This window comes from Trematomus bernacchii, unplaced genomic scaffold, assembly GCF_902827165.1.
Source record: "Trematomus bernacchii unplaced genomic scaffold, fTreBer1.1, whole genome shotgun sequence".
Lineage (NCBI taxonomy): Eukaryota > Metazoa > Chordata > Actinopteri > Perciformes > Nototheniidae > Trematomus > Trematomus bernacchii.
Window position 1 is genome coordinate 5,783,128 of NW_022987821.1, and position 16,737 is coordinate 5,799,864.

Below are 16,737 nucleotides of genomic sequence, written 5' to 3' on the forward strand. Positions count from 1 at the left end.
TCAAGTATTATTTTTTTACAACCTCAAGGAGCTTTTCTTAACTATTGCTCATACATTGCCTCCTCTGGTTATACCTTAGTATTTATTTCCATCTAGTGATCACCTTGGAGCATTGCACGTTCTTATTTTTCTAGATTGCATTTACCATTTTATATACTATCCATTGCAAAAGATACACAGCATCCTTTGTATGGAATAAGAGTGATACTTGGTTAATTATGTACATGTAATTTTAACTGAAAATAAGTGAAACACTGAACGAATTGATTATAACATCACTACTACAAAGTTTGGGTTTAGTTTAAGGTTTATATTTGCTCTTTGATTTGCATTTAATGTCTAGTGGTGATTTTCAACTAGTCAAACTTAAAAGTATTCGTAAATTAATTGAGTATTCCCATTTTAAGATACTTTACACCAATTTTTTTCGGGGGAAATACTGTACTTTTTAATCCACTACACAAGTTACAGAATAACAGTTTGGTCCAAAACATATGAAATAGGAACATTTTAGATTTTATTTCAACATAGGATGCTACACTTTAATGCATAAAAAACATGTTTTCAAATCATGTACGTTTATGAAAAATGTATGATTGGGAATGGACCAATTCTGCATTTTGAGTACTTTATCCTTTGAGTACATTCGTATAGTAACTTCTGAACTCAACCTAAAGTGGAGTATGTATACTCTGGTATTACTGAATACTTCTTGCACCAATTTTTAATTTCAGACTGTGTCCATGAGTCATGTCTGGTTTTGACCACCAGAGGGCGCTGATTGCCGCTCAGCCCCAGACCATGCAGTCAAACCCCAGGTTCGTAAAGCACCGATTGCCGAGTCATGGATGGGTGTTGTTACATGCACGCAACAAGGACAACAGCGCTCACAACATGAGTACAGACAGTAGATGTAAGCGATGACAGAATTATTTCTAGGTATTTCTTATACTCTTCCCAGTCTGTCTCGTTATAATCGGTATTTTGTGTTGAAACTGTGTAGCCGACTAAGCTAACAGCTAGCAGCTAAGCTCTTTGAGTGGACTAACCTCTGTTACTGACACTGGAGTGTTAGCATCGACTGTGAAGTGGACAGCAAGCTCCTGGTCATTAACGGTAAATATACAGCTAAATAACTATGTGTAGAGCATCTCAAAGACATGCTTCTCGTGGTGCCTTTTTCTTTGTTAGTTTTCATTTTTTTCATTTCTTCATTCAAGATTCAAAGGCTTTATTGTCATATGCAAAGTAGCGACAGTGAAGTTAGGGCAATGAATATCTTAAGTCCCAGGCTCCTCCAACAATCACCATGAATATATATTAGACATAATACAATAAAACATGACCAATTTGCAAGTAATGCAGGAGAAGTGAACTATATTCATGTCAAATACAATACCAGTGAATGCAGGAGTCTATATACATGTCAAATGGAACAAGATAAACAAGAACAGAATGTATAATGAAATACTGTACACTGGAATAAATACTGCTTGTGTAGTACATATATTTGTGAGATGCAAACAGATATATCTAAGGAAAATAATGTCTGTTCATCCACAGCTGCAGCCATGGTGTTCATGCACAGCTACTGCGAAGCCAATTCCTCCATCTCCCAAACCTGGGTGGATGAAGGCATCTCCCCCTGCTTCTACTTCACTCTGGTCCCCACCATCCTGCTCACCATCGCCTTCTTCCTCGGCACCATCCACTGCATATTCTACCAGAAGTATGGCACATCGATGGAACCTAAATTCATCCCGCGCTCCCGTCTCTACGGGTTCCAGCAGTTCGTCTCCGGCCTCCTGCTGCTCCAGTTCCTGGGGTTGATGGTGTGGCGGGCGGCCAGTGGGGGGGAGCTCCCGGGGTACGTGGTGCTGTACGGCTGCTTCTCTGCGATGGGCTGGGCCTGGTCTGTAGCCCTGCTGAGGGTGGAGAGGCGTCGGGCCCTGCTGATGGACCGGACCAGGGGCCACAGTGCGGCCCTGCTGCTGTTCTGGGCCGTGGCTTTCGCTGCGGAGAACCTGGCCTTCGTGTCCTGGTACAGCCCTCACTGGTGGTGGGGGATGGAGAACAATCAGCAACAGGTGAGGAGACGCCAAATGCCACATCAGCTTCACCATATGTTGGAGAAAAAGGAGATTTGAGTCACTAATTGTATACTATGTTCAGACTGAATATGATCTATATGTTATGAACTAATCCTAATCCAATAATGCAATAAATCCTGTTAATATTTTATACGTCTGATGTTGTGTACTTTAACAGTCCATAGGGACAAAGGTCAGTTAATCATTCTAGAATAAATGAAGGTGTGTCAGACACTCCTGCTGCTCTGCTAGCTTAGCCGGTCCTGGCTCAGGCTGGCATGCAAACACATGCACAACATTAATGTGAGTGAGGACTAGAGCCACGTTTTTGCTGAGTCATTGTCCAATCTGACTTTCAGATCCTAAAAGCTACACTGTTAACCAATCATATTGCACCTCCCACTCTGAGTCAGCGACTTCCTGGTTATCTAAGTGAAAGCATTGACACATATGTATTTTTATTATTTAACCTGTCTTAAGTTTTAAATATTGTTTAGCAAAAATGTACTCATACCTCCATAAACTGTGTATACTGTGCTTTACTCAATTGAATGTTAAGCCTTAAACCCCCTTTTTTAAATGAACCTAGAATAAATGTTATTACAGTAACTTCTATGAAAAGACATTGATGTAAATTACTCCATTAGGGCTTGGTCTATGTGTTTTATAAAAGACACATTTAATAGAGTATTTGTATTATAAAAAGCTGTATCATGCATTGACATCTGTTCAATATCACATGCTGATTAAATCTGTTGTGTTTTATTTTACCCCCAGGTGCAGTTTGCCCTGTGGCTGCTGCGCTACAGCGGCACCGGGCTGCTCTTCTTCATTGGTCTCAAAGCTCCAGGGTTGCCACGGAAACCGTACATGTTACTGATAAACGAGGATGAGCGGGACGTAGAGACCGGCCCACAGGTAGCACAGACTTAAATCACTTTTATATTGAGCAATTCCTGTGTTGAGTATTTCATATGCTAATTATGCTCTTTGATTAGCATGTAATGTCTAGTGGTGGAATTCAACTAGTAAAACTTTAAAGTACTCGTAATTGAATTGAGTATTCCCATTTTAAGATACTTCACACCAATTTCAGAGGGAAATACTGTACTTTTTACTCCACTACACAAATTACAGAAAACAGTTTGGTCCAAAACATAAATAAAAAAAACCTTTTCAACATAGGATGCTACACGTGGAGTATGTAGACTGTGGTATTACATATGAATACTTCTTACACCAATGTTAATTTCTTCCTTTTTTTCAACCCGTGTCCATGTTTCTCCCTTCCTGCCTCCATGAATCATGTCCGGTAGAGTATTTAATATGTTTGTGTATCTCAGAGCCTGCTGGGCGTAGAACCGAACCAGTCCACCTGGAAGGGCTTCACCAAGAAGGCCCGCTTGCTGGTGCCCTACATGTGGCCCCGAGGAAACATCTTCCTCCAGATGCTGGTCCTCTTCTGTCTCACGCTGCTGGGATTCGAGCGAGTGATTAACGTCTTTGTTCCCATTTACTACAAGAATATTGGTGAGTCATTGGTGTTTATTTCAGAGCTGCTTTTCAAGTGAAATGGTCCGTAGCTTTACCACAACAAGCTAATGGTGTTATTCCTTTAAATTCAGATACCAAATACCTGACTTTTCTCTGGTCTCCTTCTCAGTGAATGAGCTGACTGATGGCAGCAGCTGGAGGACTCTGGCCACCACAGTGTGTATTTATGTCCTGCTGAAGCTGTTGCAAGGCGGCGGTGCAGGTAGGAGCCACTCAGACCACTCTGCATTGATGCTCTGTCTCCAATCACACTCCAACGTGTGAGGGTAATGATGGGGTGTGACGCCTTCTCTCTCCTCCTCTTCTTCCCAGGGTCCTCTGGTTTTGTCAGTAACCTGCGCTCCTTCCTGTGGATCCGGGTGCAGCAGTTCACTAACCGCGTGGTGCAGGTGCGTCTCTTCGGCCACCTGCACTCCCTCTCCCTGCGCTGGCACCTGGGCCGCAAAACAGGCGACGTGCTGCGGAGCATCGACCGCGGCACGTCCTCCATCAACAGCCTGCTCAGGTACGATGGCCATAAATAGACCCATTATTTTTTCATTTTTCAATTTGAATGAATAAGTGACTTCCTGACTCTTTGATTTTCCCTACAGCTACATAGTGTTCAGCATCCTCCCAACCTTCGCAGATATTATCATTTCTATCATCTACTTCATCACGTATTTCAACGCCTGGTTCGGCCTCATCGTGTTCGTCTGCATGGCCCTGTACCTCAGTAAGCTATCTACAATTCTGTATATTTACTCAAACCTACACATTTTCCCCTTAAGGTTTTTTATTGCCTGTTTATATTTCCCCCAGCTCTGACCATCATCATCACTGAGTGGAGGACCAAGTACAGACGAGAGATGAACCAGCTGGACAACAAAACTAAGACCAAAGCTGTGGACTCCTTGTTGAACTTTGAGACGGTACAACAAACATTTTATAGTCAGTTTGACTCATTAAGATGATTCCAGAAAATGTCAACTTTGTGTTCTTATTTGATCTGTTCCATAGGTGAAATACTACAATGCAGAGAGCTATGAGGTCAGCCGCTTTGAGGACGCCATCTTGCAATATCAGGCAAGTGGAGTTTCCATTTAAACATTTAGCCTGCGTTCAGTCATCGCTGCTTTCAGGAACCCATTTGCAAGTTGATTTTAAATCCAGTATTTTACAATGGAATCATAATTCATTTGATATTCTCACTGCTGTATGTTCAAAACGGCAGATGGCCAAACTCTGAAATATGATTTTTAAGGCAAGATACGTTTCAAAAACAAAGACTATAGGAAAACATGGATATACCACATTTAATAATCTAGTTGTTTACCAGCTAATGTGCAGCATATTGGCATCCATTATTACATGTATACCCAGTCCATGCAGTCCTGGTTCTGAAGGTCTTCCTCCTCCTGTCTTCAGGTGTCGGAGTGGAAGGCCCAGGCGTCGCTGGCCTTCCTCAACCAAACCCAGAACCTCATCATCGGGTCGGGCCTGCTGGCCGGCTCCCTGCTCTGCGCCTACTTTGTGACGGAGGGGAAGTTTCAGGTACTGATCACAACAAGGATATATATTCTTGAATCACTTCCGAATGATGACTTTGTGTTGTCTTTTTTACGGATTAGATGGGAAGAATAACAATCATTTGTATTTTAGGTTGGAGATTTTGTTCTCTTTGGTACCTACATCATCCAGCTGTACACCCCCCTCAACTGGTTTGGTACTTACTACAGGTAAGAAGAAAAGTCTTTGAACGCACCGTGCTGAAAACCCATCCATTATGAAGGTTGTTGTAAACCGTTGGCTGCATTTTCTTCTTCTTCAGAATGATCCAGAACTCGTTCATTGACATGGAGAGCATGTTTGATCTTTTCGAAGAGGATGAAGAGGTACATTTCAGACCGGACCAATGCCTGTTTTGTGTTTTCTTGTTTTGTTATCCACCTTTTTGTTTGACATGTTCTGTACTTGCTCCGTCATGCAGGTGAAAGACGTAGTGAATGCAGGAAGTCTTCAATATAAAAAGGGAAAAGTGGAGTTTGAGAACGTTTACTTCAGCTACGTAAACGGGTTGGTTCCCACTCGATATGACCGCGTGTTTACACTTAAGTTGTTTCATGATGTAATACAGTGTGTAGATGACTTAGTTTGAATGTTCCAACCCTCTTTCTGCACAGCAAGGAGATCCTCAGGGATGTTTCCTTCACCGTGCTCCCAGGACAGACGGTTGCCCTGGTAAGGAACCACTTCATTTCTCAATGATCCACATACAGTAACGTGTTCAGCTGAGACTGTTGTCTTTTCCTCTGAACCTCCCCAGGTGGGACCGTCCGGCTCAGGGAAGAGCACCATCATGAGACTCATCTTCCGTTTCTATGACGTTCAGGGAGGCTGCGTTAGCATCGACGGGCAGGACATATCAAAAGTAAATGAACATGGAAACACAATTACAAGTTCAATTAGGCACAGGGTGATCAAAGCATATACTTCTGGAGTTCAAGCAATGCCTCTGTGATGCATTAACGCAGTTATATTAACATAATGAGACTTGCATAATAATCAGACGCAGCTTAAATAGCATCACCGGCGCTAAGTAGCAGGTTTAAATGATAAGACACTGTGCCGCTCGTGTGCAAATAAAGGCATCTAACTGCTATGAGCATGATTTAGCCCCTTGTGATGTTGCTCCTGAGATTACAGGGAGCAATGAAAGCACATTTTACGATGTCTTTAATAAAGCCGTGTGGGTTTACGGGCTCTCGTTGGACTAGTAATGAATACGTCTTATTGTTTTCTCCTCAGGTGAAGCAGGCCTCTCTGCGCTCTCACATCGGCGTGGTTCCCCAGGACACCGTGCTGTTCAACGACACCATCCGGAACAACATCCGCTACGGCCGCATCTCCGCCTGCGACCAGGAGGTGGAGGAGGCGGCCGCCGCGGCTGATATCCACGACAAAATCATGACGTTCCCTGAAGGTAACGCAAAGATAATGTATCAAGGAACTGCACGATCTATTATATCACACATTTCTACCCTCAACATTCATTTGTGCAATATATATATATATACCGCTTCTATCACACTAGTTTATACATGTTACACTTATTTACTTTAAATACTGTTACTGACGTGTATTTTGTCAGTTGTAATTTGTGATGTATATGTATGCTTCTTAATGATATTAAGCTAGTTTTGGCTCTTAGTTTTGCTGTAACAATGTACATTTCCCCTCTGTGATTGTGATTTCTTTTCTGGCAGGTTATGAAACACAGGTCGGTGAAAGAGGTCTGAAGCTGAGTGGAGGAGAGAAGCAAAGGGTGGCCATCGCCAGAACTATCCTCAAAGCACCACAGATCATACTGCTGGACGAGGTGAGGTTACAAAAGAACATTTCAAATAAAGATTGAAGCCTTGGGAAATATTCCTACAGTCCAAGTTATGTCGATGAATGTCTCTCTGCAGGCCACATCTGCTCTGGACACACAGACAGAACGCAACATCCAGGCCTCGCTGAACAAAGTCTGTACCAACAGGACAACAGTTGTCGTAGCTCACAGGTAAGAGATGCATGAACTGTAGAATTGTTCTCTAATTTGTTTGAAAAGGTTGAGTTAATCCCTTCTTCTTTGTTAAAGGTTGTCCACTATAATCGCAGCAGACCAGATTCTGGTTATCAGGGACGGCCGGGTCGCCGAGCGAGGACGGTGAGTGTGAAATGTTCTCACTTTCATCCTCATGCAGGGGCGCCGTAAGGGGGTGAAAAGTTAGGACGATTCTAAGGGCCCGTGACTGACAGGGGCCATAACTATTTTAGAACATTAAGAAAAAAAATGTTTAAGTAACCAATGTGATTATCTTTTCATGGGGCCCAAAATCCCTGGCGGCGCCCCTGTCCTCATGAACTCTTTGAATTTGAAGTGACACACCTTCTCTCTCTCCCAGGCATGAGGAGCTGCTGGCTAAGGGAGGCCTGTACGCTGACATGTGGATGAACCAGCAGCAGGCCCAGGACTGCGACTCCTCCTCAGACACAGAAGCCAAAGACCTCAAGTCGGAGAAAATGCAGCCGCCGTCCACCTCTGTAGACCACCACGGTCACTGAATGTGCTTTTGAGTTTTTTTACTTTTGTGAGTCAAACTGAATGTGTACTTGAGAGTAGAGAAGGTGCCTTAACCAACCTGAGGCGGCGCACACAATCTGGTGGTGTCTGGTAATGACTTTTATACCCCAAAAGGTACAATTATTATAAAAGAAATCCATCCTGAATTATTATTTCAAAACGTAATGAAAAGTAGTGCATTAAGACCCATGCATTCATCAGGGTAACTCCCAGTGTTTCAACATATTTTTTTAAAGATATTATTACATTTAAAAGCCCTCCTGCCATCTTTTAACATTGTCTTTATTTTTATATGTTAGACATGGCTTTTGTCAGTTTATGCTGTCGAATTTAAAACATATTTTCTTAATCTAAGCCAAGATATAAAGGGAGAGGTGCAAGAAATAGGGATGAATGACAATGGATATGTAAATGAGCTGTCAGGGAATGTATTCAGCTTTGTTTTATTTATTATATTACTTTGATTTAGGTTTTCGATATCTGAGCTCTGCTGTTATTTAAATTGTAAGTGATACTTTTTTATGTGCAAGCGTCTTTATACTCTTGATCACTAAGCTAAAATGTGGTGTGTTGCTTGTCTTAAGGGTTAAGGAATATTGAACATTAAAGAACCTGTGATTTCTTTTTTTAAAGAACTGACTTTAGACTGGCTCATTTACATATAAAGTGGTGCAGACAATAAGAGCCGGCACATGGATATTAAACCTCAGATATCAGTCATAGCTGCTTCTTCTGCATAAAGTCAAATTATCTGCTGTGAAAAAGATCAAACTTAATAGATAATGCAGTTGTAATACCAACCATTATTTTCACTTCATGTATTATATATACATGCAGGCATATAAACAAGTTCTAAATAAGAATTTGAAATGTTGTATATCTTTGTGACATAAGGTATTGCTCATTTGACTTGTAAAAAATAAAAGTTTTTTCCATGTATTCCAGTCTGTGAAATGTACCAGTTATTTTAGGAATAACCCTCATACCTTTTACATTTATATTTAATTGAATAAGCTATTCCATGCACACTTAATGTAAATAATATCCTACTTTTAAATGTTGATTGCTGTAATTGGCCCTTTCTAGTGTGTATTTGACTGATAGTCTTCAGATATCTCCCTGCCTGTGTGTGGCTGTTTTTACACAGCAGTACCAGCGTATCGCCACAAGATGGCGGCATTGCTCCACGCTGCCTCTGTGTCCCGGGTCGGGGCGTGTTGCTATTCGGGTTCTCCTTGTCAGACGGACGGAGGCCAACACAGTCGTCTCTTCAACATTCAGTGGACTAATGTATAATCTATAGTAAATATGGATTTCGACGCTTTATTCAACGAGAAGACATTTCAGTTCTCGGACTTCCAGGAGTTTACGGTATGTTGTCGAGTAGCTCGGTCAACAAAGTACGGAAGCTAAAGCTAGGCGCATTAGTTTCTGTCAGCTGGTAACATTGTGTTCCTCATAATACACTGACCGGGGACATTAGGTAACATAGTTGTGATTTAGTTTGATTCAATTGTTTCTTATTCGACCTGAACAATGTGTCGTTTAAAACCATTCATAAAAAGACCAAGCTCTAAACGAGAGCACTTTGTTAGCTACTGTCATTTTGCGCCTGTTGACAATCTACAGGCCTAGCGTTAGCTTAGCATACAGCTAATGTTAAACAATATGGCGTATGGGCCACACTTCCTGTAAACATGTGGGTATAACGAGAACTGGGTAAAGATAAATAAGATAAGATGTACTTTATTGATCCCAAATTGCGAAACGTTTTCGTAACAGCAGCAGAAGGTTAAAATAAGGCTTTGCACATCATTTGAGAAATAAAAAGATTAGAAAGTAAACAAACATCAAATATAAACGTCTCTAAATAGACAATATAACAGAACTACAAAGTAAAATATATACTAGTTGACTGTGACAGATACAAATCTGTAGACTTATTGTCAAATAAACACTACGAAGGGCCAATTACAGCTAACAAAATGTAAAAGTAGGATGTTATTTACTCCGTTAATTAGTGTTTTAATTAACTTTACTGCTATTCTACCTGTTTAACGTTAGTTCCCCTAATCATTGCTTTTTGTAATGTCCATGCTGTTGTGTTGCAGTTTCTTCCTGGACACCAGAGGCTGACAGACAGAGTGAGGAAGCGCCTGTACTATGGTCTGGACAAAGACATCTCTTTAGATGCCCTCTCTTGCCCTGTTACAGGTGAGTTAAATATGAGCTTTTTAACAATGTTGGTACATAAGTGACTGAGCTGCTCTCTGGCTCACCTCCATAATACATACTTCCTGTGCAAGGGTTTGGCAGATTTGCTATAATCAATGTCAGGACATCTGTGAAGTTGTTGCAACATTTACACAATACATTAAAAACTCAAATAGAACCAGAGGTGGAAGAAGTACCCAAAAGGATTCAGTGTAAAAATACTCAGCTACAGTTAAAGTATTAGCATCAAAGTATACTTAAAGTATCAAAAGTAACTCACAATGCTGAATGGCCAACTTAAGTACTATATATTTTTGAATTACTCTATTATAATTATTGGTGCATTAATGTGTTCGTCACTTCAATGTTCCACTAAAAGAAAGTGGGGTTTATTTGATTTACCTCCATTTTTGTTTAACTTAAGAACAATACTTCAGTAAATGTAGTTAGTTACATTCCACCACTGTTGTGTTAACTTTGTCCTTATACTCTCTGTGATTCCAGATATCGCTGTGGAAATCTTCCAGAAGTCTGCCCCAAGCCCCATCAGAAAGCTCCAGAAGAAATATGCTGCACATGTTTCCAGGTTTGTCCTTCTATGCATAGATCGTGCCTTGCTACAGGCAGTAAGTGTGACCCTGTGCCAGTCAAACCTCATAAAAACATTTCTATTTTCTGCTGCAGGGAAGCTTGCATCTCTCCGTGTGCCATGATGCTGGCTCTTGTTTACATTGAAAGGCTCCGACATAGAAACCCTGAATACCTACAAAAGATCTCCTCCTCTGACCTCTTCCTGATCTCCATGGTATGTGTGTTGGGGTCATGGGTCAATCCGAATGTCTCACTGTTATATCTGGCATGGGCACTGCTCATTTCAGAATGGAGTTTAATACGTGCGGTCTTCATTCTACTTGTGTTATCTTGAATTAATCATGTAAATAGGATAATGTATTAACAAAGGCACTGATCTCTCTGAATAAGATGGTTGCCAGCAAGTACCTGTATGACGAAGGAGAGGAAGAAGAGGTTTTCAACGACGAGTGGGGAGCAGCTGGGAAGTTGGACGTGAAAACGGTCAATAACCTGGAGATGAACTTCTTGAATGCCATCGTGAGTGTGTTGGCATTTCTATGTGGTGTGTCCTTACATGCATGTTTGAGTCAAGTTCTCCGTCTCAACCATTGTGTAATATCTTATAGGAGTGGAGCCTCTTCACGGAGCCAAATGACTTATTTGATATACTAAGTCAAGTGGAAACCAGGTTGGTAGTCTTCTCTTTAAACCTGCGCTACAGTTTTGACATTATAGACAGTTTTTCTTGAGTCAAGCCAGTAGATTTTCTTGAAAGCACTGTTCTGGCATAACCAGTATTTCTGTATCCGCAGCATTGCAGAGCGGCAGGGAATGAAGCGCGGCTGGTTCACCTACACCGACCTCTGTGTGCTTCTGGAACAATCAGCCTGGAGCCAAGCCCTCGCAGCCATCTGCCAGCACTTCACCAAGGTGGGAGGGAGTTTGTTTCAAAGCAGCTATGGATGATATGTATGCTTGAGGTGTATTGTAAATCCGTATTGATTCTATTTCCAGGTGTCCTGTATGCTCGGCCTGGTGTATCTGACCAGTGTTGCCGGGCTCATCGCCACCAGCGCCGTGCTGCACCAGCTCAGTCTCTCCAGGAGCGGACAGGCCCTGCGTCCAGCTGACATTATCCCAGACCTCAAGACCCCCGACCTCAATGAGAAAGCTTCTCCTGCAGCCCCGCGCATCCCCTGTTGTGTTCTCGCTAACAAGAGTGAGAACCGTCAGACCGGGACACTTGGAATCAACCAGGAAGAAGAGCACAGTCCACCACCTGTTACCTCCCAGACGTCAGTGTTGTGTCTCTGGGGGTCCCTCCTCGCCTCAATGGGTCACATACATCCTGAAACTGATCCTGGTCCTCCCCAGACCTGGTCTCCCGTCTCCTTCTTCTGTCCCGGCTGTCTGGCGTCCCTTCCTCGTCTCGAGTGCGGGCTTAGAAACACCTCAACAATCTTTACTCACGACCCCCTTGATAACCATGCATCGTGGCTCCTTGGACGGGCCGAGCCGGGTCTGAACTCTCGCCTGTTTCCCCCTCTACAGCTGGGACCCTGTCGTCCTGCAGAGACTATGCTGCCTGTCGATAAAGCTCAAGCTCTGCTCATGCCCGGGTAGTGACAGGAGACATGGCTGCTGTGGACCTGTAGTGACGGACTCTGGAAATGAAACCAGCATTCTACTCATGACTCTGTTTGACGTCAGGTTTTTGTTTACTTTTCCAGATCTAGAATACAGGTGCAAAGGAGAGAGGTATGAGGCACAGAAGGAGTGAGGTGGTGGAAGTTCACTTACAGCATAGCACTGCAGAATACATTTGCCATAAGTAAAATGCCATAGTGTTCCCTTAGTTCTCTGCAACTGGTTTTAAATGCAGGAATTTCCAGATAGTTTGTTTTTCATTGGCTGCAACCAAACTGTTTTGCTAAGCTTTTTAATATTGTTTGGAAGTTCAGATCTGCCAGGTGGTGATACAGGGCCTTTGTGATGGGTGTGGTGTTTTTGAGTTATTATATTACAGCTGAAATATTAAGGCTGCTTGTTACTAGGCAAGTTCATGGAAGTGTTCGGAGGTTTCGCAGCGTATCTGAAAGTTGAGTTGTTATTTTAAATTTGCTCCGTGAGAAGAAGGGATTAAACCAGTTTACTTTTGCTTATCCATATTTGCCTAGTTTTACCATCTATTTGTCATGTATGCAACGGGAGCTTTACATCAAACACTGATTTTATAAACCAGATTTGACTTAGTTTGTAAAACAAGTTGTCTCCCATCTTTGTAAACTCTCCCCTTTTATTCAAGAGGAAGCGTCAAAGAAAGGAAAAAGACCATTTGAATGCAACGTCTCCATACCTCAGTGTACCTTACTCTGGTCATTTATAGCTTATAAACCTTCCAGATTCTATATAGCAACAGGATGTCACACAACCTTAATGCCATGTGTAACAGGGTAATGTAGCCACATTTAAGAGATTAGCCTACATGGGAAAAGTCTGTATACATACGATGGGTTTCATGGACGCAATTTCTGCCGGGTGCTTCTGAAGATAACATTTTGAATAGAACATGTTACAAGCTAGCAGCAGAAGTGTTTCTCTGTTGATGCAGTCTGAACTTTGCACATCTGGCTCCATTTTCACTGCAACAGGACATTTCACTCCATTATAACAGCAGTGTGTATTTTGAACACCGGAGGAAAATGTGAAGAATCCGTTTTGTTTTCATGTACAGTTATACACAGTCCCCAGGACATACACTTTGTAATTGATACTTCGATAAAATCGCTCTGGACATCGGAATTTGATACAGCACGAAGTCCTTTAATTTTGTACATGGTGTAAAATGCAAATATTGTACAAATCTGTAGAAATAATAAAAGATGCATTTCTTTGGGACATTTGTGAATTGTCTTTTAACAACATTGTCATCTGAGATCACAAGTTGACAGCCTCTGTAACACATTTATTCTAAGAAGCTTTGACATTTACTTACATTTCTGACATAGCAGGTGTTAATAAATCATTTGTCAAACATTTCAAGGATTCATCGTATGCCAGAAGCTCCATCTTGGGTGTGCTACTCTCTACTTAAGCCAGTAAAAGGTGGCACATTTTGGGATATGAGATGACAGGCGCCAGGCCAATGCATTCCTGATGTGTGTCTTAAAGGGCCGAGGAGCAGAATAGTCGTCGTCCCTCCCCCTTGAACCTGTGCCATGTTTTTGTTACCCCTCCCATCCACCCCTGGCCGGAAACATACCACTTGAGAGTTCCTAATATAGACCCGACTGCTTTGGAGGAAAGGGTAACAAACCGACCGGAGCCACCAGCAGTTAACGCTTCGCTGCTTTGACATCAACTTTTTCATGGAAACACAACAGAAATATGGAGCCTACCTCACAGGTGAGATACTCGGGTTGAACATGAATACAAGAAAAGTGTTAGTGGTGCTGCAACTGTTATTAAAACTAGGGAAACTATTCTGTCAATGTCTTTTGAATGTTACGCTTCCTCTGTTGTAGGTGTCACTCCCAGAAAAGGAAGTAAAGAAACAAGGTAGGATTACAACCATTGGATGCATGTGTGTTTCCATTTTGTCTGTACAGTACACATGCATATGGATCATGCTCTATTTGTAGCCATGTCTTTGCATGTGTGTCCATGTTCAGATCAGGACTTTTAATGTGTGCTTTCTCGCAGAGGCTGATGGCACAGTCTACATGAATTTCATGAAAAGTCACAGCTGCTACGATGCCATTCCAACCAGCTGTAAACTGGTCATATTTGATACCAAGCTACAAGTAAGAAGATTTTGAACATGCTGAAATACATTGGAGGTTACATCCTCCCTCTGACTGTGTGAATGTGTGACTTCCACAGGTGAAGAAGGCCTTCTATGCACTGGTGGCAAACGGCTTGAGGGCGGCACCTTTATGGGACAGCAAGTTACAGAGATTTGTGGGTAAGATGAGTACAAATTGTGAAGTATAGGTCAGTGGGAATTTAATAACAGCAACATAAATCCTTTCCTCTCACAGGTATGCTGACCATTACAGATTTCATCAACATCCTGCATTGCTATTACAAGTCCCCCTTGGTGAGCATGGATTTTAAACGCCATGAATATCATAACGTTTGAATGAACACGCTCAGTGCATGCAGTACAACTCCGAGTTAAACGTCAACATTTTACTGTATGTTTTGCAGGTGTTCTATATTTGCTTTGACCTTCTTGAGGTGTGGTGAGTGACTCATATCTTGACTTCTGGGTTTCCCTTTTGAAGGTTCAAATGTACGAGCTGGAGAGCCACAAGATTGAGACATGGAGAGGTGATTCATTTCAAAGTAAATGACCACGAGGGATCAGTGATGTGTCTGCACACCGTCTCTGGTAAATCTACAGCGCTCACTCTTTACTCTTCTGTCTAGATGTCCACTTGCAGTGTTTCAATCACTTCCTCATTTACATCACTCCAGAAGCCAGGTGATAACCAGACCTTTGAAACTATTGTAATTCTCTTGATTCTAGATGAATTGATGTCAAATGTATCCTCTACTCTTGTCCTCGTAGTCTTTTTGATGCCATCTATTCGTTACTGAAGAATAAGATCCACAGGCTGCCAGTCATCGACCCAGTGTCTGGAAATGTCTTGCACATCCTCACCCACAAAAGAATCCTCAAGTTCCTCCATATATTTGTGAGCGAGCACATGATTTTTTTACTATTAAACCTGGTTTATTTATTTTTTGCATGCATTAATGCTCTTCTTCTATGGTGTTTTAGGGGAAAACCGTTCCAAAGCCTGCTTTCATTGGAAGGCAGATCCAGGAGCTGAGGATTGGGACATTTACTAACATCGCCACTGTTCAGCAAACTGCCACGCTGTTCGATGCCCTCTCCATTTTTGTGGAGAGACGGGTGTCTGCACTACCTGTGGTGGATGAACAAGGTATTATAGAGGTTTATTTATTTGTATAACTGGGTATTAGAGTTAAATACATTAAGGGAATCCTCCTAATTCTGGTTGAACAGCTGTCAACATGTTGTTTCTCAGGCAGAGTGGTGTCTCTCTACTCGAGATTTGATGTGATTGTAAGTAATCGGCTCTATTTCTGATCTCAAAGTGCAATACCCTAAAGTGTACTATCTTTGAATATCATATCATTGTTTGCTGACATTTTGTTTACTCTGTGGCAGAATATAGCAGCCCAGAAGACTTACAACAATCTGGACATGCCTATGCACGAGGTTGTTCGCAGGCGCTCATGTTTTGTTGAAGGAGTGATTAAATGCTACCCTTATGAAACCTTGGAAATCATCCTAGATCGTATAGTCAGAGCTGAGGTAGATATTATCTTCAAAAGACTGTGTTCTGAAATATTTATCATGAAATAAAAAATAATGAATTTCCATCCTAACCCCAGGTCCATCGGCTGGTTCTGGTGGACAGGTCTGACGTGGTGAGGGGCATCATCTCTCTGTCCGACCTGCTGCAGGCCATGGTGCTCTCCCCTGCAGGTATTGATGCCCTTTACTCCTAGCACCAGGGGCCAGAGGGGCCCCTCTCCCCTTTACCAGCTGTGTAGACTTGAGCCCTGGCAGCGTATCCAGCCAGGTAGGCTCTCGAGCCTTTTACCCAAACCAACCCCCCCTTTTATACTGTTGCCTTACAAAGCATCCAGAAGCCTTTACCACCACTTTTATTGTTAATTAATAAAAAATATAATGGTGCTTTTACACCAACTGTCTGACTGATGCCTTGCAAGCAAATATCATTTTTCAGGAAACCCACAGAAATGGCTGATTATTAATATTAGCTTTTGCTCATTTCTTTCAGAAATCTATCTGTGACTGAAATGAGAGATCACATGGGACGATGAGCTGTTGTTTACACAAAGATTTCTTTCATGATCTGTGTGCTGTGTTCAGGTAACAACAAAGGACAGTGAGCTGACCTTGATACCACGACTCTCTATAGGTCTCCAGCACGATGGCAATATTGGCTGCATTTGATCAAATTGATCAATATGTTTTTACACAATACTGTATATTTCTGTAATAAACATTTGTATCAAAAACGTGCTGTTGTGTCTTTTCTATTCATATACAATGAGTAATAGGTATTGCAGAATGAAAAGTAGCTGCAGCAGAAGTGATAGGGTGTGCTTGTTAGGGAGAGCTTTTGCAGTTTTGAA

At 42.0% G+C, this 16,737-nt stretch overlaps 3 protein-coding genes across 9 annotated transcripts; all 3 read left to right on the forward strand.

The window, feature by feature from the left end:
• Positions 1-815: 815 nt before the first annotated feature.
• Positions 816-8,691, forward strand: abcb6a (ATP-binding cassette, sub-family B (MDR/TAP), member 6a). 2 transcript variants are annotated; one of them, XM_034151400.1, is made up of 20 exons: positions 816-1,116; positions 1,564-2,087; positions 2,868-3,008; positions 3,434-3,620; positions 3,754-3,846; positions 3,957-4,149; positions 4,238-4,359; positions 4,446-4,555; positions 4,644-4,709; positions 5,052-5,177; positions 5,286-5,362; positions 5,455-5,518; positions 5,614-5,699; positions 5,807-5,864; positions 5,950-6,054; positions 6,432-6,606; positions 6,890-7,002; positions 7,094-7,188; positions 7,267-7,335; positions 7,574-8,691. In XM_034151400.1, exons 2-20 carry the CDS (start codon positions 1,572-1,574, stop codon positions 7,731-7,733), a joined length of 2,556 nt encoding a protein of 851 aa, XP_034007291.1. In that variant the 5' UTR covers positions 816-1,116; positions 1,564-1,571; the 3' UTR covers positions 7,734-8,691. The 2 variants fall into 2 exon arrangements, with proteins under 2 accessions (XP_034007291.1, XP_034007292.1); XM_034151401.1 differs by having other exon boundaries at positions 816-1,113; positions 1,562-2,087.
• A 369-nt stretch (positions 8,692-9,060) lies between these two features.
• On the forward strand, positions 9,061-13,437 carry cnppd1 (cyclin Pas1/PHO80 domain containing 1). The gene is made up of 8 exons (XM_034151364.1): positions 9,061-9,123; positions 9,864-9,966; positions 10,471-10,552; positions 10,651-10,771; positions 10,948-11,076; positions 11,166-11,227; positions 11,352-11,469; positions 11,554-13,437. Exons 1-8 carry the CDS (start codon positions 9,061-9,063, stop codon positions 12,160-12,162), a joined length of 1,287 nt encoding a protein of 428 aa, XP_034007255.1. The 3' UTR covers positions 12,163-13,437.
• Positions 13,438-13,835: 398 nt separating this feature from the next.
• On the forward strand, positions 13,836-16,587 carry prkag3a (protein kinase, AMP-activated, gamma 3a non-catalytic subunit). Of its 6 annotated transcripts, none has more exons than XM_034151343.1 (13): positions 13,836-13,944; positions 14,064-14,097; positions 14,242-14,342; positions 14,422-14,503; positions 14,580-14,638; positions 14,826-14,886; positions 14,971-15,025; positions 15,113-15,239; positions 15,326-15,491; positions 15,597-15,634; positions 15,740-15,886; positions 15,967-16,157; positions 16,380-16,587. In XM_034151343.1, the coding sequence occupies exons 1-12, from the start codon at positions 13,927-13,929 to the stop codon at positions 16,081-16,083; spliced, it is 1,005 nt and encodes a 334-aa protein (XP_034007234.1). In that variant the 5' UTR covers positions 13,836-13,926; the 3' UTR covers positions 16,084-16,157; positions 16,380-16,587. The 6 variants fall into 6 exon arrangements, with proteins under 6 accessions (XP_034007234.1, XP_034007229.1, XP_034007230.1 ...); XM_034151338.1 differs by having other exon boundaries at positions 14,826-14,871; XM_034151339.1 differs by having other exon boundaries at positions 14,242-14,310; positions 14,422-14,499.
• The last annotated feature ends 150 nt before the right edge of the window (positions 16,588-16,737 follow it).